General features: G+C 39.2%; 1 protein-coding gene and 1 pseudogene across 1 annotated transcript in view; both read left to right on the forward strand.

The window, feature by feature from the left end:
- Window positions 1-335: 335 nt before the first annotated feature.
- Window positions 336-2,125, forward strand: LOC140858846 (probable UDP-glucosyl transferase 73B6; annotated as a pseudogene).
- Window positions 2,126-8,970: 6,845 nt separating this feature from the next.
- Window positions 8,971-27,466, forward strand: part of LOC140858847 (uncharacterized) — a 46,749-nt gene continuing 28,253 nt past the window's right edge. Inside the window, exons 1-3 of the mRNA XM_073260130.1 lie at window positions 8,971-9,292; window positions 9,726-9,890; window positions 10,294-10,569. Of these exons, the coding sequence (XP_073116231.1) occupies window positions 8,971-9,292; window positions 9,726-9,890; window positions 10,294-10,569 (763 nt within the window). The remainder of the gene's footprint in view (window positions 9,293-9,725; window positions 9,891-10,293; window positions 10,570-27,466) is intronic.

Raw genomic sequence — 27,466 nt, forward strand, 5'->3', positions numbered from 1 at the left:
TGACCCTAAATGTATTTGAACCCAACCCAATCTAGCCCAACTTGTCCCAACCTGATAAGTAAATAAACTTATAGATGTGTTATATATAGAATATTTCACGTGTTTAGTCCTTTTGAGTTCCAAAGTAGCATATGTGAATCCAAATAAGATTCCAACCAACTTAATACTAACCTTTAAAAAAAAAAAATCTGAAAGCTTCCTTAATCTTTAATTACTTACACTACTGCCCAAACCAAGATTAGCTCTGCCCCATTCTAAATTATCTTAAGATGGGTAAGGACTGAGTTCGGTTTGAGAAATCTCTAGTCCAGGCTGGGTTGGCATCATCGAGTTAGATGAAGGCCAGAGATATAGCAGCTCTATTCTTTTCTTTGGATTGCTCCATTAATGATAGATTTCCCTATGCCATATTGTTGTACAACTAAATAGATGGGTGATGCGAATATAATGAGCAGTAATTTTCAATGCAAAACAACTAGTCCTGCTAAAGTAAACTTAATAGCCAACCTATGTATCTTGTGAGGATAAGGCTGGGGGGACCAATATATATAATTTGGTGTCTAACCACTATTTTTTTTTGTATATATATGAAAAATAATTAATTCCCTTTTAGATTTCTTGAAATACTTAGTTCCCATTTTGAAAATGCCCACTCTGAATTAAGCATAACTTTCTGCTAAACTGACACATGAATTACTATTTCTAAACTGCAGGTTGCCGTTTCAGTCGAAGAACCATTCAAAATGAAGGAGACCCAGGTAACTTCTTGCAAGAGAGACTAGATGGAGTGGCACATGCAGTTATTTTATTTTTTAATTTTATTATTATTATTATTATTATTGTAGTTGTTGTTGCCGATGACATGCAGGAAGGGTAGAGATTTCAATGAGATTTATTAAGAAGTAAAAAGAAAGAAATAAAAAAAAAAAAAAGCCTCTTAAAGAGAGAGAGAAAAAAAAAAATACTATTGCGGCCGGAAGATTTTATTCTACATGATAAAAAATGGTTTAATTATAAAATTTTTTTGAATTATTTAAAAATTTTCAATTTCGTCTTGAATTTAAATATGATTCGGTCAGGTAATCAAACTTTTAAAAATGGTCAATTAATTAGATCCTGACCGTTTATACCGTCTGACTGCCGTTATGGAAAAGTTAGGAGTGTTCATGTGATAAAGGTCAAAAAATAACAACATATATGTTCGGACCAGTGTCTTGACCACAGGATTTTAAAAGATCTGAGCTCATCAGTTTGCTACCTAGCTCTTCTCTCGCTGAGGCGTCTCCGTTACTGTTGTCACTACCCCCGACAACAAGCCCCTCCTCTACCCCTCCATTTACCGTGCCAACTTCACCCACCACCACTCTCTAATCCACCTCCTCCTCCCCTTCCCCTGCGTCCACCACCTTCTACCTCCAACAGCGAGAACCTCGGTTCACATAGACTTCTTCATCGCCATCATGCAACGCCCTCCGTGGCCCCTTAGCTGGACTCCTCCGCGCCCACCGCCTCGACTGCCTCGTCTCCAACTCCATCTTCCCCTGGACCGCTGACAGTGCCCTCACCCTCGGCATCCCCCGCCTTGTCTTTCATGGCTGTGGCGCCTTGCCTGTCTGCGTCCACCGTAGCCTTGAGCTTCACAACCCCCACGCCTGCGTGTCCTCCGACTCTTAACCCTTTGCTGTTGAGGGCCTCTCAAACTGCATCCAAATGACCCGCTCCATGAGCCACCCCATCTTCTTCCACCCTGACTTCCTTGGAGTTGTAACAGAGGCAGAGGGGAAGAGCTTTGGCATCAACACCTTCTACGAGCTCGAGCCGGCCTACACAGAGCTCTATGGGAAGCAACCTAGTCCGCGAGATGGTTTGTGGGCCCGATCTCCCTCTACAACAAGGAGGACGCCGACCGAGGTGATCGGGCCCACCCGGACCACTGTCGATGGCTCAGCTGGCTGGACTCCGAGGTCGAGAACTCTGTCGTTTATGTGAGTTCTCCAAAGAGCAGCTCCGAGAGATCGCGTTGGGCCTATCGTACGAGAAGTTCGTCAATGAAAAGTTCCTGGGAGAGGTGGGGGAGATCGGTGTGGGGGTGAGAAAGGGAGGGGCGGAGGAAGTGGGATGGTGATCCGCGGGGGCGGAGGTGGCGGCGGCACTGGCTGCGGTGATGGGCAGTAGAGAGGAGGCGAAGGTGAGGAGAAGGAGTGTGAGAGAGTATGCGGCGGCGGCCAGGGTAGTGGTGGAGGAGGGAGGCTTGTTGTACCAGTACATTAGCCAGCTGGTGGCGGAGCTGGCTGCCGCCCGCGCAGCAAGGGGTGGGGAAAAGGGACAGTGGGAGGAGGCGAGCGAGACCGCCGCAGTACCGTCTCGAGATGGGAAAGCTGTGCGTTTATTATTACCAAAGAAAACAATAAACCCTTTCCACCGTGTACCCCTGAGTATGATTTTTTTTTATAAGAGGACGGATCCTCTGCAGTATTCCAAAAAATATCATAAAATATTATATATATTTAAAAAATATTTATTAAAAAATAAATAATTATATTTATTTATATATATATTAAAATATTAAAAAATAGATAAATTTTAAAAATATTTGAATAATTTAGATAAATATTATATAATTATTTTTTTTATGGATGTTCCAAAATATACACAGCATTCGACAGTACTTTTTGAATACCGTAAATGATTCCATTTCTTTCTATAATGGCAACTAGACGAAATATACGGTTAGCATCTGAATTAAACTTTTTTGAAAATTTGATGAACTGATTGCATCAAATTGAAGTTCACGATGAAATTAAAAATTTTTAAATAATTTAAGATTTTTTTTATGATTAAGTCAAAAAAAATTAAAGACTCATTTGGTACATCAGAAGAATTTTTTTGACTGAGAAGTTATTTTTCAGAAAGTTATTTTCTAGTAATATGATGTCTGGAAATATAATTTTGACATGTTTGATTGATTATGAAAAAATGACTTATTAAAGATTTATATTTAGTTAAGCATGTATTTTTTAAAAAATATTTTATAAAATATTTGTTATATTTTTAATAGAAATAAGACTATACTTTTTTACTCCCAAACTCTTTATAAATATTAATATAATACTTATATTAATATAAATATAATATAATATTAAATTATAATAATTTATTATATTAAATAATATTAATATATATGTATTGGTATAATATTAAATTTTTAATATAATAAATTTGTTAATATTAACAAGAATATCATATTTATATAAATATTAAAATAATATTAATATTTATAAATATTATACTATTTATATTAATAAAAATATTATATTATATAAATATATGATTATTTATATGGACAACATTAGAAGGATATATTTGGCAAGAAAAAAGGGCCACCGATTTTCATTCTTTCCTATAGAAAGTCCCAAAATCTATCTTCTCTATGAATTTATATTCTTATAAAATATAAAAAATATCTTTTTAGAAAATTTTTTTTATGTTCTCTCTTGAAACTTCAATTAAACAAGGCATCCATTTTTAAGAAATTGCGGTTTCTCCCCCTCTACTTACCACAGACCAAACGAGTCCGAAGGCCGGTAGCCTTCTCTTATTATCAACCTATATATATTGATTATGCATGGGATATTTTAACTCGCAATATACACAATTGACTTCGGCTTTTCCCATCTGCTTCTCTTTTGTGGATGAAGCCAGGATATGTAGAGCATCCGTACTTTAGCAGTAACATATATTATCCCATAAATAGTAGCATATTTTCCAAACAATATTAAATAAAAAATAATTTATCTATATTTTTTTATATTATTATTTTTTTAAGATAATTAAGTTGCTAAAATATATCCATATTTCTCACAATACACCTTCTTATATAAATATTATTATATATTATATTAAATATATAAGATATATAATATATATTATATATTTTAATATATTATATGATATTATATATTATATTATAGATTACACTATATTATATATAATATTATATTATAACATATAATATATTATACTATTATATATTGTATTATATAATAATAATACATATTATACCATTATTATTATATTATTATTTTAGGTTAGGGATATTTTAGGACTAAAATAAAATGGTTATTGTAAGGACTAGGCCTAGTTTGGCACAAATTTATTGGGCTTGGCCGCATGCATCTCGCACATGCAGGGTGATGAGAAAGACTCCCATCAAATTTTGTCAGAGAATCGGAGTCCTACGGCATGCTAGATTGGTGATTTGATTTATAAATTCCCCTCCTCTATCCTCTCTACGCATCGTGCTCAAACCTCCAACCAATTGCCATGGCTAGCATTGATTGTCTTTGGATTTCATTGGGATTTCTCAGCAAATCACCATCAATATACCTCACCAGAGGTGAGGTAATGATCTCCAACCTTTCTTCTCCTTCCTTCTCTGATTCTAATATTATCGTTCTTCATGGAATTTGCATTGAATTATTGCTAGAATCCATGAAAAATTAAATTTTTCTATTTCGATTTTTCTTTTTTTCTTACTTCCTTTCACCACCGGCCATCGTGGTCGGGACTTTCGATGTGATTTTTGCAAGAAGGCTAGTGCTATAGCCACTACCATCGGGGGTTGCCGCCATGGGAGGTGGTGGCCTAAAGTTTTTTTCTCCTTTCCTTATTTCTCCATGAGAAAAAAGAAAATGAGAGAGGAAAAAGAATCTTCCTTTTCTCTCTCCTCTCTTTCTCTCTCTTTGGTACTCTTTCTCTCTATATTTTCTTTCTTTCTCTCTAGATACAGATCAATGGAGCATCCATGTTCTTGGTGGGTTTAGATTGACATTAGGAAGCATCCTAGACCAGCATTGTGAGATCAGGAGTCTTGGACTAGTGTCATATGATCATCCATCCTAGTCTTTTGGAATTTTTATCGTAAACCTTGAAACTTTATAATTGTTCTGATGATGAGACCTGACTTTATAAGTGACTTGTTTCGGCAAGATGATGTTGAAACAAATATCGCCTCGAGTTTGTAGACCTAGAATCAGGTCGGTGTTCATAGTGTTTGAGTTAATCATTAGTAGGGATAAGGGATTTTCAACACAATTATCTATATGATTATTAAAATTATGTATTGATATGCCCATACGATTGATGTATATTATATATATATTGGTAAATGTATTATTCATTATTGATTTGATGTTGCATAGATTATGATTAATTGATGCTTAATTATAGATATCATATTGAGTAAGAAAAAATGACTTAATATAATTTATGGCCCGGGTGTGGGCGGCTTTTGGATTGGTCAATCATGCAAGAAACCGAGGCTACAATGTAGTATTATGTTTGGCCTACCACTGACTGGAGCATGATTGTGATTAATCTAGTATCAAAATTGAAATTATGATCACTTTAACAAATTGGATGGTGCATGGGTCGCGTTTGGATTGATTGTCCATACAAGAAATATGGTATGTGTGTGTATATTGGGTCAGCCTTAGACTGAGATGCAGCATTGTGTTTGACCTACATAGGCTGGAGCATGATTGTAATTAATCCAATGTCAAAAAGAAAAACATAGTTTTTACATAATTTTAAAAGTAAAAAAAAAAAGAGAGCATGTGGACCAGTCAGTTATGTGTAAAACATAATATATTAGTTAAGGGTTGAGATGTGATATTATGTCTACCAACCATGGGTGGAAGTATGGTATATACTTGGCCTACCATAAGTTGGAATATGGTTGTAACTAATCTGATGTCGAACTTAAATCAAGATGATGAACTATATCTAATTGAAGGATTCCGTGTCTAATTGAAAGATATCTAGATTAGTCGGCATATGTGAAATATGGTACTTATGATGTCAGTTATGGGCTAAGAGGTGGTTGGCAGACTATAGACTAAAACATGGTCTATGTTTGGCCTACCACGGGCTAAAGCATACATGAATCTTGTCTAGTACGTGAATGATAATATTATCAAGATTAGAACTATGTTAACCAGTTAATGGTCAGTATTCTCATTGAATTACTATTAAATAGAATTGCTGATTGATGATTTATGACATGTTTCATAGAATTATGGTGTTATTATTCAATTTTTAAATTATTGATGTAGGAATCTTACTACTTTTCTATTAGCTATATATATTTACTAAAAGATGTTTTCATATTCATGTTGCTGTGAGTGTGAAAAATTTTTGGATTGTAAAACTCACACCATCTCTTCTTTTTTCTTTTAGAGTTGTAAGATATAGTTTTGAATGAATTTGACCATAGAGTTCAAGCGATGGAGTCATCTTATAGGTCTTTCATAATCTTTAGGACTTTACTTGAGGGGGCATTTGGTATAGGATGATCCATCTAGGAATAAGGATGATATGGGTGGAAGTAATAAGATCACTGTATTTGGATGCACCATAATGATCCTATGTGGCGGTGATTTTAAATTACCCCCACTCCTTAAATTATTATCCAATACGATGATAGAAAATCCACTCTTAAGGATAGATATCCAATTTCACTCTATCGTGGTAATCTTATATTAAAATATATTAACTAAAATATCCTCATGATTGAGAGGCTTTTGAAAAGAGAAAACTATTTTTTTGCTATGATATTTTTTTCTTACGTGTGGGGTGGGTAATTGAGGCATCTTCTCTATGAAAGAGAAGAAATGTGCATGGATAATTGGGGCATCATCTCCATGGAAGATCTTTCTCTCATCATGCTGATAATTAGAAAAAAAAAATCTGTTTGATTTTTTTCTAAATTTTTTTCTATCCCAATCCTCTATCCTAAATCTCAAATAAGTTATCGGGGGTATTTTTGGTATTATATAATCGATAATTTTAAATTTCTATGGCATACCAAATAAGTTGCTTGTACATATTTGAAATTTTTAATCACTGCACTATATCAAACCAAATATAGTGATCTTAGATCACTAAAGATTAAATCACCATAGGATTTGGATCACCAGTGATCTAAGATCATCATGGTTATTTAAGTTGGGTCACCAAATGCTCTCTTAAGGTTCATGCGATCATGTCACATGATCAGCCTAGGTGATGGCTCGAGGTGTGACAATTATTTTTCTGACTGATAGAGAAATGACTTACCTACCTTCTTAGTGAATAAGACTTTCTTTCTATTTATGGGTAAATGATATCCATAAAAAAATAGGTTAGTGAGAAAGTTGATAAACTTTTCCATGACATTTACATACCAATGGATGGGCCTTTAGGGTGTATCTGGTTTGCAATGAGCAACAGAATAGAATTGGAATGCTTGGGGAGAGGAGGATTTGGATTTTGGTGGATTAGGGCATTCCATTCCTCCTGAGATCGGAATGGGAACAGGTCTCTTCTAAGCAGATGGCTAGAGTAGGAGTTACTCATTTTCATTCTAGAGTCCCCCCTCCCCATCAAAAAAAAGAAAAAAAAAACCAAACATGCCCTAAATTTCAAATAGAAAAGTAGAGATAAATCTCTAGCTCTACTTTCCACTTAAAAATATCTCTCCAAATAAATTTTATGTAAAAGTACCTATCCATTCGAAACATAAGTTAAAAGCAACTATCCATTTTGACTGAAATTATCTTTATATCCTTATACCCTTATATTCTTTAAAATACTACAGTATTCTATTATCACAGTATAATATTTCTTTACAATAAGTAGTATTACATTATATTAGTATAATATTTTTTTATAATAATATAGTGTTGCTTTATTGTATTATATTAGTATATTTTTTTTACAATAAGATAGTATTATATTATATTAGTGTAGTATTTCTTTATAATAATATAGTGCTGCTTTCTTGTATTATATTAGTGTAGTATTTTTTTACAATAAGGTAGTATTATATTATCATAGTGTAGTATTTCTTTATTGTAATATTATTTTACAACAATACAGTGTTGCTTTATAATAGTATAGTATAATTTTATAATAATATAGTATTACTTTATAATAGTATAGTGTTGCTTTTATTATAGTGCAGTATTATTTTATAATAGTATAGTATTACTTTATAATAGTATAATGTTATGTTATAACTGCAAGAGCAATTAGGTCATTTCACCCCATTTAGATAGTTGCTTTTAAGTTATGTTTCAAATGAAGAGGATTTTTTACTTAAAACTAAAGTGGATATCTACTTTTAAGTTTAAACTCAATTAGACATTTCTTATTAGTTTTCCCAAATTTCAAAAACTTAAATATTAGAGGTGGCATAAACAATTTACATTAGATCCTGAACAACACTCGTGAAGTCATAAACAAGTCAAGAAAAAAAAGTGGGTACTAACCTTTGACTTTGATATTATATGAACTAATCACAGGACCTCTGAAGCCATGCAAATAGACTTTATGTTAAGAAAGATGTAACCTAGCCTTCTTTCAGCCTTTTCAAAACCATACATGATTTTAATAATGTATACTAGCAAATAATCTATGCTATGCAACAAGATTCAATTAATTCACAAAAAAAAAAATTATCATCAAAACTTGCCACCCACTGAAAATGCCACCCATCGGCGATCCCCGTTAGGTAGCCCCGCACATCTTTCTTTTGTTTTTGTTGATTTTTTTTATATTTTTCTTGTTTTTTTCATTGATTTTTCTTCCGTTTTTCCTCTGCTTTTTTTGTCCCTAGAAGTCCCAACCAGGTGGCTTGGAGCGGTCGAATAGGGTAGCTTAGACAATGGCTGGGGTTTTGTGTTGGATAATTTTTTTTCTTTTTTTTCCCTTTTTTTTTTTTTTTTTTAGAGATCTATGGAAAGAAAACCACATAAAGGAGATCGGAGGAGAAGGCCGATGCTAGTGACAATGGGGAGGAAGGTGACAGCAGAGACCAGCAGAAGGTGGCAGCAAGAAGAGTAGGGAAGAGATCGGCCTCTCTTTTTCAGAGATCTACGGGAAGAAAAGCACCTTAAGGAGATTGGAGGGGGAAGTTTGACACTGGTGGGGATGGGGAGAAAGGCGACAACAGAGACCAGCGGGAGGTTGCAGCGAGATTCTCTTTTTTCAGAGATCTATGGGAAGGAAGGTACCCGAGAGAGATCGGAGGAGAAGTCTGACGCCGATGATGATGGGGAGAAGGCGATGATGGAGACCGATTGGAGGTGGCAGCGAGGAGAGTGGGGAGGAGGTCGGCCTCTTTTTTTCAAAGATCTGTGGGAAGGAAACCACTTGAGGGAGATTGGAGGGGGAAGCCAGACGCCAATGAGGATGGGGAGGAAGGCAATAGCGGAGACTGGCGGGAGGTGGCAACAAAGAGAGGGGGGAAAAGGTTGGCATCTGTGAGAGCTCAAAAAGATTCGAGAGGGCTTGGGAAGGGTTTGAAGCAAAACGGAGAAAAAAAAAAGGAAAACATTGCTGGAAATAAAAGAACCCATTAATGTGGAGTTCAGAGCTCGGTGCATGGTATATTGGGAGAGCTCCGAACTCCACTTTAATATATAGATAAGATTCTAGGAACCCAAACATGATTCCCGTTCAGTTTTTCATGATGCTTGGGGTACATATTGCATATTATTCTATACTCTTGGGTGTCTCTCTCCCAATTTGTTATAGCAGCAGAGATGACCATTATATATTAAATACTGCCATCATAGCGTATAATCAGGATATTAATGTCATAGGCCATTTGCAAAAGTTGTTGCTAAGCTAATTAACTCCCTCTTTTTTCTTTTTCTTTTTAACTTTTTTGGTGCGCTTGGCAGAGAAACATGAAGATGAAAGAGGGCAAGCAAATCAGATGGATTCTGAGAAACAGAACCAAAAATTCCCTAATGTTGGGCGGCGAAGATTTCAAAGGAACTGTGATGCACTGTTCCACTTTTTCAGATTTCTAATGAGTAACCTGCTGTATTTCACTGGAATAATTGGTTCGTATTCTAGCCTAATTGTAGTTAAAAGATCTTTCACCCCATTAGAAACACATTTATGTGAAACAGCAACAAATTATTATTTGTGTTCGCTGTACATTTCTTTTTACAATTATAAACAGAAAAGCCTGAAGGTTGCACGCAGAAGGCCTAATCCAATTAAAAAAATGCTTTGTGCCCTAAGAGAAAGAAACGATATGTTACGTAAATGGGAAATGAAAGTGTGGAAACCAACCAGACACACGTTCCATTCACATTTCAAAATTACTTACGAAAGTTACTGCTGGTTCCCCACGTTCCATTCACATTTCTCTTGGGAAATATAATTTTGTCTGACCATCCTGGAAACTATGGTCTCCAGCTTAACATATGTGCCCTTAGTTAATATTCTTTGGTGCTGCAGGCTTCTATTGGCTGTGGATGCGGGCAATCGAAATGAAGAAGCTACAGAAGATACATGTACGTGCACGTCAGATCATGATCGAGCTTCTTCAACACCAGGCTGAATGGGATTTTGGCAATGCTGGAAGGAATCCTGACAAAAAAAGGAGTGATTGGTTAAGGCTTTCTCCAGAAGCAGTAGACGTTAGACGTGCAGCGACTAGCTTCCCAACAGAAGAATCCAAAGGACCGCTCGAAGACAAACAGCTTGCACCATCTAACGGAGGGCCAGTTGGAGGTATTCCAAGTTCAATCCCCATGCTGATCTTTACAATTCATTGAACCTTTACCGGCATAAAATTTTAAAGATGCAGATTAGCCTTTATACCTACTCGTTATGTCCTTAGTTCTAAATAAGTAAACATGACAATATTTCATCTTATCATTAACGTAGGTGATGCAATACCTTTTGTCATCATTAGTCACTACACTATTCATTTCACAAATATCAGAATGAATTAATTTAGATAAAAAATAAAGTTTTAATATATATTGGAAATAATTCTTTGTTTGTTTTTCTTGTAGACAAATCTCATCACCGGCCATCTAAATATTTTAACATTAGATTTAAGATTTTATTCCATAGACCATTCTTTTTAAGAGTATTAATATTTATATGATCAAGACATTGTTAGGACTACCGTGCACTTGCGTGGACCTGAGAAGACCTGTGACAAAGTCCTCTGCAAGAGTTCATGGTAATCTGGACTCTTTAGGGTCAGCTAACTTCATGCCCTAAATCGCTGCGCCCCTGAACCCTGCACAGCGATCTAGTTTATGTCCCCCGTTGCTTCTAGGGATCTGGGATGCACTTTCAGATCTGATCTTCCACCCTCAACACTCTAAGAACTAGAATTTGAGAAGTGGTACATTTGGCTATTAGATTTGGACCAGAACCATTGATGAGGAGGAGTCCTTGTTAGATTAGGACCCTATAGCAGCATCTCCAAACCACAGCTTTTACCTGGAACGCTCCATCTTGGCCCCTACACATCTCTGATCAGAACCAAATCAGAGCCCAAACCTCCCCATGAGATCACCTACTCATCGTCCTAGAAATTAGAGCATTAGAACTTTCAAGAATTGGAGCTATACCACACAAGAGAGAGTCCAAAATTGGGCAGCATCTTACATCCGTAGCCTTCATGTTCTACACCTTATTCTTCCTCTCTCAAAATCCTATTGGAATGAGATCTAAAACCCTTCATTCCAGATCTGAAAATATCCTCCTTCAAGCCCCCAACCAGCAGAGAAAAGGGGGCATAGAGACCTAAGAGATGGTGGCACAAAAGTTGATGGGCCGCCTCCCTCCACCTAACCCTAAGGCGTCTAGGGTTTGAGGGAGGCGCCCCCTTACTCTAGGGTTTTTTCCTTGCTGTCTAGGGTGGCATGAAAATCAGAGAGAGAGGTTAAGGGAGAAAAGAATTTCTTTCATTCTGCACCAAAATTCTAGTACAACCTATGCATATATATACATAGCCAATGTGGCTTGATCCAAAAAACTCCCTTGGCTAACCCAATCTGAATGCACTCATCCAAGTCCATGTACACCCATGTCTTGCCATGGACTCACCCTCTTGGACCCAAACCTGATCTAAACTTGGGTTAGCCCCCTTGGGACCCAAATCCCTAGATCTCAAGACCCTAGAACCAAATCGGTCCTAGCCCTAGGACCCAAACTCATCCTAAAATCTTGGAGTCAAGCCCATGGCTCCTCTCCTGACCTCTCAAGGCTTGGGAATACCACACATGCACCAACAATCTCTATCTTGGTACATCCAAGTCTTGGCAAACCACCGCATGATCCGTCTGCACGATCTTGCTATCGTTGCGCGCCCTGACAGCTCTCTATGCAAACCTCCATTATCGATGCCAAATCCTTCAGCCCTAGAGCTCTTCTGGAGGCCTCTGAGACGACCGCCTCCACCTGGACTGAAGATCTTTGCTTGTATCTGGGTATCCTCCTGTGTTCTGTCGGTATCTTCCTCTTCTGCACTGCACCAACTATCACTTTAGCCTCTCCTGGAGGGACTACAGCTCAAATTCTATCCAGACTCAGACCCACCTATCTCATCTGAGACTTGCCTTAGCCACCTCATAGGTATCTGGATCCTCTCTTACTACAAACAAACCATCTGATGCGATCTTCTTAGAGCTACGGCTCTTCGGTGCCCACACATCTTGCATAAAACCATGCTGTGCATCACTGCCACTGGTGCTGGAATCTGGCTCTATCCCTGCATCCCTCGACTCTAAATATGTGCCCAACCTTCCTCCACCTATGGAGGCACCTCTAATTGGTGCTCCACCTGAATGACGATTCCTCCTGGTGCTCCTGTAGAAGATAAAATCAGATCTGAGGTTAGCTGTCCAGCACTGCCTTGCCAGACTTCTTATTGAATCTCCACCGTTGCTGCTGCTGTTTTGGACCTTCCACACTCCATGGACTCCTACAAAACCACAAGAGGACCTTCTCCTCCTCTGAACCAGCTATGATACTATATGGATCAGCCATCTCCATCATCCCAAGGCTCTACAAATCTATACTCTGGTCGAACCGCTGAATGCACCCCGACTACTTTCTCATCTTCCTTTATCCGAAGGCTGTATAGTCGCTTCTTCAGCTCCATCTCGACCATTACCCCTTGAGAATCTCTCTTCAAGCATGCCATACATGTCAAACACTCTTCATCCACCTAACAGCCTCTAACACATGAGCATGTCCTCCTAACTAGCGAACTCCATCGCCTATTATCATACACCCCGACCTTTCCTCCAAGACTGCATCCAATCAAAGTTGGACCAGCAAAATATGCACCCAAACCTTCCATCCTGGGAAGCTTCCTTTTTCATCAAGCCTCTCAACCTCCACCTTCAATCTGCTGCTCTTGATTGGCCGAACTACAGTAAAAACAAAAGTAGATCCGAGGCATACTGTGGAATAGGTGTGCAGATTTCAGCTTTTCATTCGTATGATGTCTCCTTCACTTTCACGCTCCACCAGGCTTTGATACTAATTGTTAGGACCGCCGTGCACCTATATGGACTTGAGGAGATGTGTGGCAAAACCCTCTACGAGAGTCCATGGTAATCTAAACTCTTTAGGATCAGCAAACCTCATGCCCTAGATCGTTGGGCACCCTGAATCTTGCACAATGATCTAGTTTGTGTCCCTTCTTGCTTCCAGGGACCTAGGATGCACCTCCAGATCTAATCTTTCACCCTCAATATCCTAAGAATCAAAGCTTGGGGTGTGGTACCTTTGGACTATCAGATCTGAGCCTGAACCATTGATGAGGAGGAGTCCTTATTGGACTAGGACTCCATGACAACATCTCCAAACCACAGTCTTTACCTTGTGCACTCCATCTAGGCCCCTATACACCTTTGATTAGAACCAAATCAGAGTCCAAATCTCCCCATGAGATCACTTGCTTATCTTTCTAGAAATTAAAATATTAGGGCATCCAAGAACTGGAGCTATACCTCACAAAAGAGAGAGTCCAAAACTGGGCAGCATCTTGCATCCGCAGCCTTTGTGTTCCACACGTTGTTCTTCCTCTCCCAAAATCCTATTGATACCAGATCTAAAACCCTCCATTCTAGATCTGAAAACACCCTCCTTCAAGCCCCCAATTAGTTGAGAAAAGGGGGCATGGAGACCTGGGAGATGGCGGCACAAAAGATGATGGGGTGCCTTTCTCCTCCTAACCCTAGGGTGTCTAGGGTTTGAGGGAGGCACCCCCCCACTCTAGGGTTTCTTCCTTGTTGCCTAGGGTGGCATGAAAATCAGAGAGAGAGAGAGGTTAAGGGAGGAAAGGATTTCTTTCATTCCACACCAAAATCCCACTACAATCTATGTATATATATACATAGCCAATGTGGCTTGACCCAAAAAACTCCCTTGGCTAACCCAATTTGAATGCACTAATCCAAGCCCATGTACGCCCATATTTTGCCATGCACTCATCTTCTTGGACCCAAACCTCGTTCAAACTTGGATTAGCCTCCTTGAGACCCAAATCTCTGAATCTCAAGACCCTAAAACCAAACCGATCCTAGTCCTAGGATTGAAACCCCTCCTAGAATCCTGGAGCCAAGCCCATGGCTCCTCTGAGTCCTCTCTTGGTCTCTCAAGGCTTGGGAGCACCATATATGCGCCAACAGACATTCATGAGATAAATCAACAAATTCAACATCTGAAGAAAAACTATAAGTAATTTCATTTACGTAAAAAGAACCCATAACATTCAATTTAAAAGGACCATCACAAACACAGCCTTTTCCAATACAACCCGTGTTTGGTAATGACAAACTTATTTCATTCATAAAACAAGCTTGTAATCAAGTGTAATGATACCAGCCATTAGTCAGATTTTCGTGAACTTCAAGCATATGTGGTACTACACCATAAAGGGAGAGGGCCTTTGCCGAAATAAGCTTCAGGATCACATGTCTAGGTCCCTCCACCCTTGTTACTAAGGCGTTGCGTATCACCACACTGCCTCCCTTTTCATCCTAATAAGTGGAAAAATAGGACAGGTCTAGTGTCAACCCACCAGTCTATATATAAGTTGGCACACCGCATTCCCTTCTAGACTACAGGAAACATATCCATAAATGCAATAGCTTTTCTGATCAGCACATTTGCTCATAGATTAGGGGCTTCCATCTGAGTGCCTTTTTAATTAATCTTATCCTTCTTGTGATAGCATGTCTGAGCCAGATGTCTAGACCTTCCACACACATAGCAGCAGGCCCTCTTTCCTTTGTTCCTTCCAACCTTCCCTTGGGGTTCATGCAAATTAGATTTCTTTTTTTTTCCTTGGATTTATGTGTTCAGAATGATTTAGAGGTATGCAGGGGTCACATGATCCAGCCAGAGAGAAGGATGAATTTTTCTGACCCATTGAACTCGAATCTCTCTAAAAAAACTAGAGGAAGATCGAAAAATTTCGAAAATAGGACTTAAGTTTCTTTTTCTTCTATTGATTAATTTAAAAATAATATATACAACCTCTATTGATAATAGTTAAGTCCATCATTGTATAATTCAGATAGTATTTCTCTTCTTAATTAGTTTCTAGAAGGACGTCCATCCTTACACAATACAGGTCGGATTTCTCTTTCTAATTCTACTAGCATTTTTTTATCTAAAATAGATGTATCTAATAGAAAAAATCTAGAAAAATTAAATTTTTTAGGAGATAGATCTCGACTTCTACATCAATTTTATTTTTTGTTGCTCGGTTGGATTCTTTTTAGATTAGAAGCTAAGCTCTATCAAAATCTTAGCTGAAAAAAAAATAGTTTGAAATATCTATTTTAGACTCTAAATGAAGGAGTTTATGTTGAGAGGAGGGGGAGATAATATCACAGAGATAAAGTAAATAGGGCAAAAGAAAAAACTGAGGAACACCAAGATTTTACGTAAGAAAAATCCGAATCGAAAAAAAAACTATGAAGCCAAGCCAAACCAATCATTACTTTCAAAAGATCCAATAAAAGGATAGTTATAAGTAAAATCTCTCAAAAATAAGTAGAAGGCAAAGATCTATCACTCAAAATAGATCTCTATTTTTTTTCTCAGGGAAAGCTCCTCACGCTGCTCAAAAACCATTACCATAAAATTCTCGTGACCCACTTTTAAATAGACTTCGAAACTTGAAGAAGATTTGGCCCAAACTACGTCATGACACTAAGTCGACCAAGTCCTAGACTGAGTCGGCTCATCTAGAACTGAGTCGACTCAAAAGCATACTATGCCGAAGTTTTGAAAAGCTGCTTTCTGTCTAGCTTCTTCTCTGAGACATAGTCGATCCACTCTGAGACTGGATCGACTCACTTTGAACTTAGTCGACCTAATAATAGTGTGAGTCGACTAAGATACAGAACCTACTGTCCTGAAATATTTTTATAGATTTCTTCCTTTCTTGAGTTTCTCCACATAGGCTTGGCTTCAAACTTATCATCCATGTGTGTCATCTATTGGGTCATCCTCATTAAGGAGGGATAAAATCCAACAAAATCTTCCTCCAGACTTATGAAGAGGAACCCACCAACATCAATCCGACGACCTCTTTGCATACCTCCAACTTCTCGCTTGGAAGTACCTTTATCATCATATCAACTTCATTCATGTTAGTATGAATTTTTCAAGATACAACTCCTTTTGCTCCAGCACATCTCGAATCCAATACATACGCACATCAATATGCTTTGACTTAGAATGAAAAGTAGAGTTCTTAAGTGAATTATGCTTTGACTATCACAATGAACAGCATATTTATCCTGCTTTATCTTGAGCTCTTGCAGAAATCTCTTCATCCAAAGCATTTCCTTGCATGCCTCCATCACCGCAATATATTTAGCTTCTATGGTGGATAAGATAACGCACTTCTGGAGCTTAGATTGTCATGACACAGCTCTCCCCATAAGTATGACTAAATAACCCGAGGTCGACTTTCTCGAATCAACATCATCCACCATATCAGCATCAGTATATTCTTCAAGCAATGGCCTCTCACCTCCCAAAAATAAACAAAATTTGGAAGTACCACGTAGATACCTCAAGATTCACTTTACTGTCATCCAATGCTGCTTATCTGGATGTGAAAGAAATCTGCTCACAATGCCCATTGAATAACAAATATCGGATCTTGTACACACCATTGCATACATTAAACTACCAACCGCTGAAGCATAGGGTGTATGTCTGATCTCCTCCTTCTTTACATCAGTAGAAGGACATTATTGAGAACTCATCCTAAAGTGATTGGCCAATGGAGAACTCACAGGCTTGGCTTTGTCCATGCTGAATCTCTAAAGCACCTTCTTAATATAACCTTCTTGTGACAGCCACAATCTTTTGATCTCTCTGTCACGAAAAATCTACATGCCAAGTACTTGCTTTACTACATCCAAATCCTTCATAGCAAAGGATTTACTAAGTTTATCCTTCAACATATAAATCTTCTTCATATCACGACCCACAACAAGTATATCATCGACGTACAATAAAAGAATGATAAAATCACCATCATCAAATTTTTATACATAAACATAATGACCTAACAATATCTTCTTGTAGCCATGATCAACCATGGAGTCAAACTTTTTATACCATTGGCGTGGTGCTTGCTTCAGTCCACATAAACTCTTCCTTAACCTACACACCGATCTTTTCTTACCTTTGATTTTGAAGCCCTCCGATGGTTTCATATAAATCTCCTTCTCCAAATCACCATAAAGGAAAGCTATTTTTACATCAAGCTATTCAACTTCAAGATTTAGACTTACAGCTATATTTAAGATAATACGAATAGAGCTCATTTTAACTACTGAAGAAAAAATTTCTTCAAAGTTAATAACTTTTATCTGGCTGAACCCCTTCACAACCAACTTTGCCTTGTATCTTAGTTGAGAAGTCTCCTCTTGAGCTTTCTTTCTGAATGCCCACTTGTTCTTCCAAGCTGTTTTGTCATTCGAAAGCTTCACCAATCATATGTTTGGTTCTCATGCAACGAGCTCATCTCCTCTTCTATAGACTCTAGCCACTTCTGACCATTACCACACGAAATGGTGTCTTGGTAGTTTTCTGACTCTCCCCCATCAGTAAGTAATACATATTCATTGGATGAGTATCTTCTGGATGAAATATGCCCCCATGCAGATCTCCGTAACTATGTCTCTGCTTGTTGTTCAGCTTTTGTATTCTCAATATCTGATAGTATATCAGTACCAATAGAACTTTCTGATTCAATAAAAGAGTCAGCTGTATGTTTTCAGTATCCATTTGTATATCACCGCCATTAGCTTTAGGTCGTTGCTATCCAATCAACTCTCTGATCTCCAGATCAGTAGAAACAGCCCTTGAGACCTTTGTTTTCTCCTTGATGTCATCAAGAAATTGATCCTCCAAGAAGACCACATCTCAACCATGAACAAACTTCTTGCTTACTGGATCCCATAGACGATACCCGAACTCTTCATTGGGATACCCAATAAAGATGCACTCTCTTGACTTAGTGTCCAACTTTGTTCTTTCATCTTTTGGTATATGTACCAGTGCTCGACACCTGAACACTCGCAAGTGATCATAAGAGATTTCCCTTTCAGTCCACACATGCTCTGGAACATCATCATCCAGCCATGAACTTGGAGTGATATTGATGATAAGAACAGTGGTCCTTAAGACCCCATCCCAAAATTACTTTGATAGCTTGGCAACAGTAGGAACTCACTCCATAACAATATGATTCATTCGCTCGATCACACCATTGAGCTGTGGTGTCTTAGGACTTATCTTCTCATGTTGAATACCCTTGCTCCTACAATAAGCATCAAAAGGACCTAAGTACTCACCACCATTATCGGTTCGGATGCATTTGAGGGTCACACCAGTCTTTTTTTTTCATCATAGCATGAAATTGCTTGAAAACTTCAAGTACTTGATCCTTGCTCTTCAAGGGATAAGCCCATACCTTTCTTAAATGACCATTTATGAAGGAGACAAAGTAAAGACAGCCACCAAGTGTCCTAATTGACATAGGACCACATACATCCTAATATACCAAATCAAGCACATTCCTCCTAATATGAATCTTATTGGAGAAAGAAACATAATGTTGTTTACCAGCTAAGCAATGAACACAAGGTTTGAGAGTCACACCTTTGAAATCAGGTAGATGCTTCTCCTTCACGAGGCATAGAAGACTCTTCTCACTAACATGACCAAAACACTTATACTATAGCTGCAATAGAGAATATTTTTCACTTGTGTTCACCTCTCCATCATATACTTTGGTCTTCATCCGATATAAGAACAACATCTCTTTCCCTTTGCCAGAATAAGGGAACCACGAGTCAGCTTGTATTGACCTCCATCGAAGAGACTATAGTAGTCTTCTTCATCGATCTTTCCAATAGATAGCAAATTATATTGAAGATCCGGTACATGCCTCACATCCTTAAGCACTAGTCTAGAACCAAGATTGGTCTCAATATAGATTTCACCAATTTTCACTATGTTGAAAGAGCCAGTATTGCCCATCTTAAGCACACCATTATGACTTCGATAGGATGAAAAGAAATCCTTTCGAGAAGTAACATGATATGAGATGCTCGAGTCAATCATCCAACTTGAGCCATTATCAACAACACAAAGACAAGGATCTAGTGATGAGCAAAAGATAACCTCCCCTTTAGCCACAACAACTGAAGACTTCTTAGATTCTGGCTTCTCTTCACCCTTCTTCATTTCTTTTAGCTCCTTCTTCAATGCAAAACATTATTTCTTAATATGATCAAATTTTTTGCAATGATGATAGTTACGTCTAAAGCTTGACTTTGATCTCCCCATTAAACCTGCATGCCTTCCTTGTTTGTGATCCATGCTCCTCCCCTACTTTTTAGCAACCAATGCATCGAAAAAGGATATATTTGATGATTTTTTTCTGACCTCCTCATTCAGTAAGACAGAAGTGACAATATCCATAGTAACAACACCATCAGGTGCCAAATTGCTCAAGGAACCACCAAAATCGCCTAGCTATCTGATAAAAAACTAAGAAGAAGAAGAGCTTGCAACTTACCATTAAGAGTCATCTTTATACCAGTAAGTTGATTCACAATCTTCTACCTTTCATTGAGGTGCTCGACAATAGAACTCTCCTCAACATACTTTAGATTCATAAGCTTTTGAATCAAAAAAGATTTGTTGCTGGCAGTCTTCCTTTCATACATGCTTTCAAGCTTCTTTCATAAAGATTCTATGGACATCTCTATAGAAACAAGATGAAAGACATTGTCATCAAGCCATTGCCTAATGATATCAATTACTTTTCAATCAAGTCTCTCCCATTCACTATCTTTCATATCTTTAGTTTGGCATTTTTTCCAAACAATGGCACATCAAGATCTTGGCACACCAACAGATCCTCCATTTGTATTTTTCAGATTACCTAGTTATTCACATTCAAGCTGATCATTCAAGCAGCCTTTGCTTCCATCTCGAATCTCACTCTGATATCACTTGTTGAGAGGAGAGGGAGATAATATCATAGAGATAAAGTAAATAGGGCAAAAGAAAAAATTGAGAAACACCAAGATTTTACGTGGATTCGAATTGAAAAAAAAATCATGAAGCCAAGCCAAACCAATCACTACTTCCAAAAGATCTAATACAAGGATAGTTATAAGTAGAATCTCTAAAAAATAAGTAGAGGATAAAGATCTAGAGGGAAAAGATTTATCACACAAAATAGATCTCTCTTTTTCTTCTTAAGAAAGGCTCCTCACTTTGCTCAAAAATGATTACCACAAATTCTTTATGACCCACCTTTAAATAGGCTTCGAAATCCTAAGAAGATTTCATCCAAACCACGTCACAAAATTGAGTCAACCCAGTTTTAGACTGAGTCGGCTCACCTGAAATTGAGTCGACTCACAGAAGCATTGAGTCGACTCAAAAACATACTATGCCAGAAGTCTCGAAAAACTGCTTTCTATCTATTTTTTTCTCTTAGACATACTCGACCCACTCTAAGACTGGGTCGACTCATCTTGAACTTAGTTAATCTAGTAACAGTGTAAGTCAATTAAAATGTAGAACCTGCTATCCTAAAATACTTTTGCAGATCTCTTCCTTTTTTGAGTTTCTCCATATGGGCTTGGCTTCAAACTTATCATCCATGTGTATCATCACTTGGGTCATCCTCATTAAGAGGGACAAAACCCAATAGTTTAGACTCAATTGCTAGGGGCGCTGCCCTTTAAAGTGTATAATGTTATGACGTAGATCTTGAAAAACTGTCTGACTTAAAAAAAAGATCATCGAAATTGGATGTCGGATGACTAAATTATGGCCTCCAAAAATTTGACTTATGATTCAGCTTTTTGATATGGTGGATCTTGCTCTTGAACTTTATCCAGCCCCATCTGTAGTAGCCAAAATCATGCACATTGAGTCCAATAATCTTTTTGGATCATCGAGTTAGGTCGATTTAGGAGTAAATTTGAAATCAAATAGATTTAAATTAGTATCATAAATCCAAAACGAAGACAAGTAGATGGTTTGCAAAGATCAGATAAAATTGGATCAAGAAATTCGGTCTGGTTTCAGTTCGATTTATTAGGTTGAGAAGATTCAATTCTAGATTTATTGTATCAAGTTGAGAAGATCCAGACATTGCTAGTTTTTGATACTTTTTTTAAAGATTTTATCCCAATAACCCATTGAAAAAGCTATAAATCTCATAGGAAAGGTAGAGTGAGAGAAAAATGGGACTTATTCGAGAAAGGTTTTGGATGCTTTCCAATTCCTTATTGTCATCTCACTCCAAAATCTCTTTTCCTCTTACTTTCTATTTCAAGAATCAAAAGAAAGGCAATAGGATAGGAAGTGAAGCTATCAATTAGAAAGAAAAAAAATATTTAAAAAAATTAAGAGGAAAGAAAGTGGTGAGGACTTGAAGAAGAGGTTTCTAGCATTGAGCTTCATGAGGGAATAGTTAAGTTTGAAAGAAATGAGATACCCAATGAGGCACGAGGGAGACATCTTCCTTGCTCATCATGGTCACTCCAGCCTTGGGGCAAGGATGCCCTTAGCTTGTCATATTTGGATTGGCAAAATAAGGGGGCTCCAGTGGTTGTGGTGGTGAGGAGAAGAAAAGGTGCGGTGAGATGAGGTCTAGTGAGAGAAGAAGATTTGCAGCACCCTAACGGGATGAAGGGGCTTTGGTACTTATGGTGGTGAGGAGAAGAAGAGATGGTGAGAAAAAGGGTGATGGCAATTATTTGAGTAGGGAGGAGAACCTTGAAAAAAGATTAGGATTAGGGCTAAATCATCGAAGGGACTATATATGTACGCATATACATATATACATATTGTGTATATATAGATTTTTAATTTGGATTGATTTTTCAAAAATTCAAACCAAAATCGAACAAATTTTTTAGTTCAAAAACTTTTCAAACTTAAACAAAATTGATTACAAAAAAACTAGTTTAAATTGAATCAAAGAGATTGATTTGGTTTAGCTTCGCAGTTTGGTCGGTTTCTTGCACACCTATAGAATGATTGATCTTGACAAGATTGTTCTTGGATTGGAACTCAATTGTGATGGATGGTTCACTAGCCTAATCTTTGGCTTGTGCCTTCTTTTCAACATCGAGAGAGGAAATGAGATTATTCATGGACTTCTCTTCCCTTTGCTGCCTTAGGGAGGTATTAAAATCTCTCCGAAGCTTAATGATCATCATGACTACCTGGTATGTTTCAACTAATGGTATTGTTTGCCCTTTTTATCTTTTGGTAGACGGGTAGACTATACATATCTTGGATAAATATTTTCATAAGAGCCTGTGCGCAAGATTTTCAAGAGTTGAGGAGGGGCAAGAGATGGAATCCCACAAGATAACTCTAGTGTGATTGTCTACATAGATTATCACCCAATTAGTTCCACTGTTAGCATCCACGTAGATATGAAGCACATCAAAAGAGACAAGGGAAGTGACATTCTACTAACAATTTTGGATGGGGGTTAAGTACCACTATTATCAGATATCATGTTTTCATCCACGTAATTACCATTCTCAAGTCCACCTCAAGTATGATGTGAGATGCCCCTAGCATCTTAGTAGCAAAGGTCAGCCCTTCCCAAAGTCCACACAATGCAACCATCAAGATAGTTGTGTCCAACATTTGAGTGCCACTTATAGTAAGAAGAGAGCAACTATCTCTCTTGATAATGAAACTAGCTCCCCATAGGTTCCCTGCCATGCACCTCGTCATCAAAGTTAATCTTGAGGAAGTATGGAGATGGTGGCTCCAAGTAGACAAAAATTATTTGAAACCACACAAAGCCTATAGAAAAGGAACCATAGATTTCCCTCACTACTAAGGAATCTCGATAGAAACAATCTGGGATGTAGTCACCAGCTTGAAGAGAGGCTTTCAACTAAATTAGCTTCTGACTTTACAGGGCATTCTGGAAGATGCAGCCATTCATGATCAAATAGATACGGTAAGTGCTGGGCTGTATTTTATCCATCTAAGGATGTTTCTGCTCTTGAATATGGGGCAAACATTTGGCACCGCAAAGTGGTCAACCGAAGCATGTGATCGGAGCAACATCACGTGACCCAGATAACACCACAGGCATCGATGCCTAATCGGCCATCCGCAGTGGGTCGGCAACCTATCTGGAACTGTTCGATGATGCCTCACCGAATCTATCCATTCCCGCCTCAGCTCCTTGCAAGCCGTCCACTAGGTAGGACACTCTAATTAGGAGCTGTCGGTGCATGAGACTAGTGGGCAACAAGCTCTGCAACAGCCTCTCAACACCCACTGCTCCACTAAATGTAGGTGTCAAGGTCTATAACAAGCCTTGATGCCTACCTCTCTAGCTCTAACAGCCACTATCTCAACTCCAATGCACGCCAACCATCTAGGGAACTCCTAGAACAAAAGAAAAAAAACCAGAGAAAAGGAAGATTTTGGACTCACTCTCTCTCCATCTTTCTTTACTATTCTTCCTCTTTGATCAATACTGGCTTAATCATCGAAGGGTCTCCCATCGGAGAACCCCCACCTTCTTGTTCGATGTTCATGGACTTTTCTTATAGGTTTGTGGTGCTCCAATTATAGACTAGCTACTCTAGCTAGGCAAGAGCCAGCACCATCCGATCTGATCGCTCTCGTCACATCACTCAATCAGAGAGGTGCAGCAACAGATTGGCTTTAGAGGAAGGATACTGGCAACAGGCCTTGGCCCCATTCCCAAGAGAAGGATGGTGAAGATCAGGTTCCAGGACCACGATACCATGCTAGTGACCATCCCTATATGGCACTCTCGATGGAAGAACTACCTCCAATGATCCCCCATCAATCGTCAGAGCCAAGCATGGTGGTGAAGCAAGTCCAGGCATCCATCTACTACATGGCAATCACCACACAACGGCACGGTGAGGACGTATGCTCCTTAGATGACCCCATCCCAACAAAGCCACTAGGCACTCACCTTGATGGGCACGAGCATGGATGCCAATGCACGAATGTGGCTTAAAAGCTTTGTGTCGATGATTCTGATCGACCAAGCTAACTCCGCACCACTTGCCCAAGCATCCTCAAGTCTCAAGAAAATTTGATTATCGGACCGACCGTCGGAACCTCCCCTCAAGAAGGACTCCACTCAAACCAGCCCCTACACTATTCTGATGGAAAGACAAACTTGAGAAAAAGACTTGGGTATCGAAACACCTAGATGACAAATTTCAGGAGGCCGGTCATTGATAGAATGATGGCTCACCCTCAAATCCCAACCACCACTATCTTCAAAGAAGAAACTTCAAGTAGTGCAGCATATCGGCCTATGATGCCATCACCATACTGACCCTGAGATGAAGCCTCTAATGCAGATGTCTCATTCATCCCTTGATGGGACTCACCCAGAGGATCATTCCAATCCTTAGCACGGGCAGCAAGCGGGCAGGTGTCGTGGAAGATGAAATGATGCATTGAGTGATACTCCAATGACTACGTTTCATCGATGGCCCCATGGGAATGGATCCTTTCAAGCGTGGCAAGAGAAGGATCATCACCAACTTCGGCCCAATGCCCCTCACCCACAGGCTAGTCGAGAGAGTGCATCACCAACCTCGACCCAATGTCTCTTTGCATCCACAAAAGCGATGGGGAGAGATCATCAACCTTTGCTGATGATTCTCCATGCCTGTTGGAAGGTTTCATCATGACAACAACCCCATGAAGCTCAAAGAAGAGGTGCGAGAGAAGTTCTTTCATCAAGAATAGGGTTATCATTATAGAGATCACAACAACAATAAAGTAAAGCTGCGAAAAGGGAGCTATATCGATGCCTTGATCATCAGTTGCAAAAACAGACTCAAGCCACAACCCAAAGTAACTGAAGATAATCATGCAAAGTACTGAACAGCGAAGGTCGCAACCTCCTCCATGGGCACTTCGCATAGTAGACGCTCTTCTTAGAGACACATCCACCTCCCGAACACTTTACCAGAGGTCGTAGGAGAAGCCACCTCACTAAGGATGGAGGATCAGCCCCATGGAGAGATTGAAGACCCCTCTGCTGAGTGTGGTGTCGAAGGAACTTTCAATGACCACCGACCCGACTCTCCCGCCAAAGCGACAGAGGGTCCCCAATGCCTCCCATGCCAAACCTGAGTCTTTACCACAATGACTCTTGCATGGGTACCCAGCAGCAGTTTGGTCAGGGAGGCAAGCTTCCCCAGCCATGGAGAAAATGCCTGTCGTCTCCTGATAGTGGTGGGACAACACCATCATGCCATCGGAGATCACCAATGAGTCTCAAGTTGAAGGCGACGAAGGATGCCTTATCAAGGGAACCAAGATTGAATTCTTCCAACCATACTCTCATTGATTGAACAACAGGTGTCGTCAAGCAAGTGGTTTCAAAGATCGCCCAAATCGATAGATAGAGACCTAAGCCACTTGTCACTGCAGACCATCATTACCAAGGTACACCACACCAAACACATGATGTCCTTGGTATTCCATAAAAATTATGGCTCTTCAAGGGAAATATGGGAGCCTGACTCTTCAGTCTCCTACAAGGGTCGACCCACTCCCTCGGATGATCAGGAAAACCCACAACACACTTTGACAGCTAGAGCCCACAATCGAAAAAAAGTGACAATGCCTTCTCCACTACCCAAAAGGAAGGAGTGTTGCTAAAAAGGATAGCTGATGCATTTAGACACCACTCCCCTAAAAGTCGATGCTTTCAACAAATCTGTCACTACGCGGGCAATGAAGCACGGACTCAGGGATGAGTGCCTAGTTTCCTCCCTCAATGAAAACTTCTCAAGGCACAATGCCCCCCTCATAACTTAAGTACAAACAGACATCTAAGTCAAGAAAAACAGACATCTAGGTCGAGGAGGACAGAGTCTAACTTTAGGAAGAAGAAGAGAAGAAGAACGGCAACAAGAAGAGGCCCCATAGCGATGACCACAGAGCTTCAAGACAAGGAGGACAAAATCACCCCAGACAACTACAAAGAGAGTGGGGGATGAAGGTTCCTCCATAATACTTCCACAACTATATCCTTTTCTCTAACCTACGCATTCAGATTCTTATGAAGATTGGAGGCAAAGGCTCCGTATATCAGCCTCCGAAGATGAGAATGCAATAAAATTAGAGAAAGTGCTGCCTCCTTATTGTGGTTGTGACCACGACATCATGGAGTACCGTTGGCTAGAAGATGATCCTGGAGACGTTGCCCGCCATGGGCACCTTGAGAGCAAGAAGAGGGACCTCGTAGGGGATTCATGGTGGATCGATGCCGAAGCGGGGGGTAACAATCTCAACAATGGCCTGATAAGCAGAGCCACAAACACGACCTCGAGACCACCTTCAGCTGCTAGAGGGGCAGGAAATGTTGAAGATCAAGCAAAACTCCAAAGCCATTGGTGTTTGATGCGAAAAGGTGCGAAGAACCCTGTTCAGTGGGTGTGGGCATTCTCAACGACTTCAGGGTGAAAGAAACTCTCGACCACGATGATCCATTATATTGCCAAATGAGTTGGAGCCCAATTCCCACCACTAGTCATTAAAGCAAGAGTTTGAGATAAGATGGTATCATGCCGACTGTGGGTGGTTGATCACTATAGAGCCATTTCGAAGCCGATGCCTCCGGACATCTCTTAACTTGAAGACCCTATGCTCGAATGGATTAAGGCACCTAGATCCACCAAACATAACAAACAAACACTAGGCTAAGAAGCATCATGCCAGTCAATGGAGGTACATGGACCTAGAGCCCACATGTCAGCAACTCCTAGCGACGATTGGCTCCCACAGGTCTAATGCTCCGAAAGATTGTGGATACATTGCTAGCAAGTAAAACCATCCTTCACACCCTTATCTTTGATAATACTATTCCTCTTACAAGGAAATCCAATCATAAGTTCCAAACGAACTAAGACCTTTCACTAGAGCGACGTCGGAAAGCCCATGGGACCTCTTGGCCAAAGACAATCCAGTGGAGGGGGCTGCAGGTAACTTCAGCTCGACATTCAAGTGACATCTCAAAGGAACATCTTACAATGACACTAGGACAACCACACAAGAC

The sequence above is a fragment of the Elaeis guineensis genome, chromosome 6, assembly GCF_000442705.2.
Source record: "Elaeis guineensis isolate ETL-2024a chromosome 6, EG11, whole genome shotgun sequence".
In the NCBI taxonomy this organism is placed as follows: Eukaryota; Viridiplantae; Streptophyta; class Magnoliopsida; order Arecales; family Arecaceae; genus Elaeis; species Elaeis guineensis.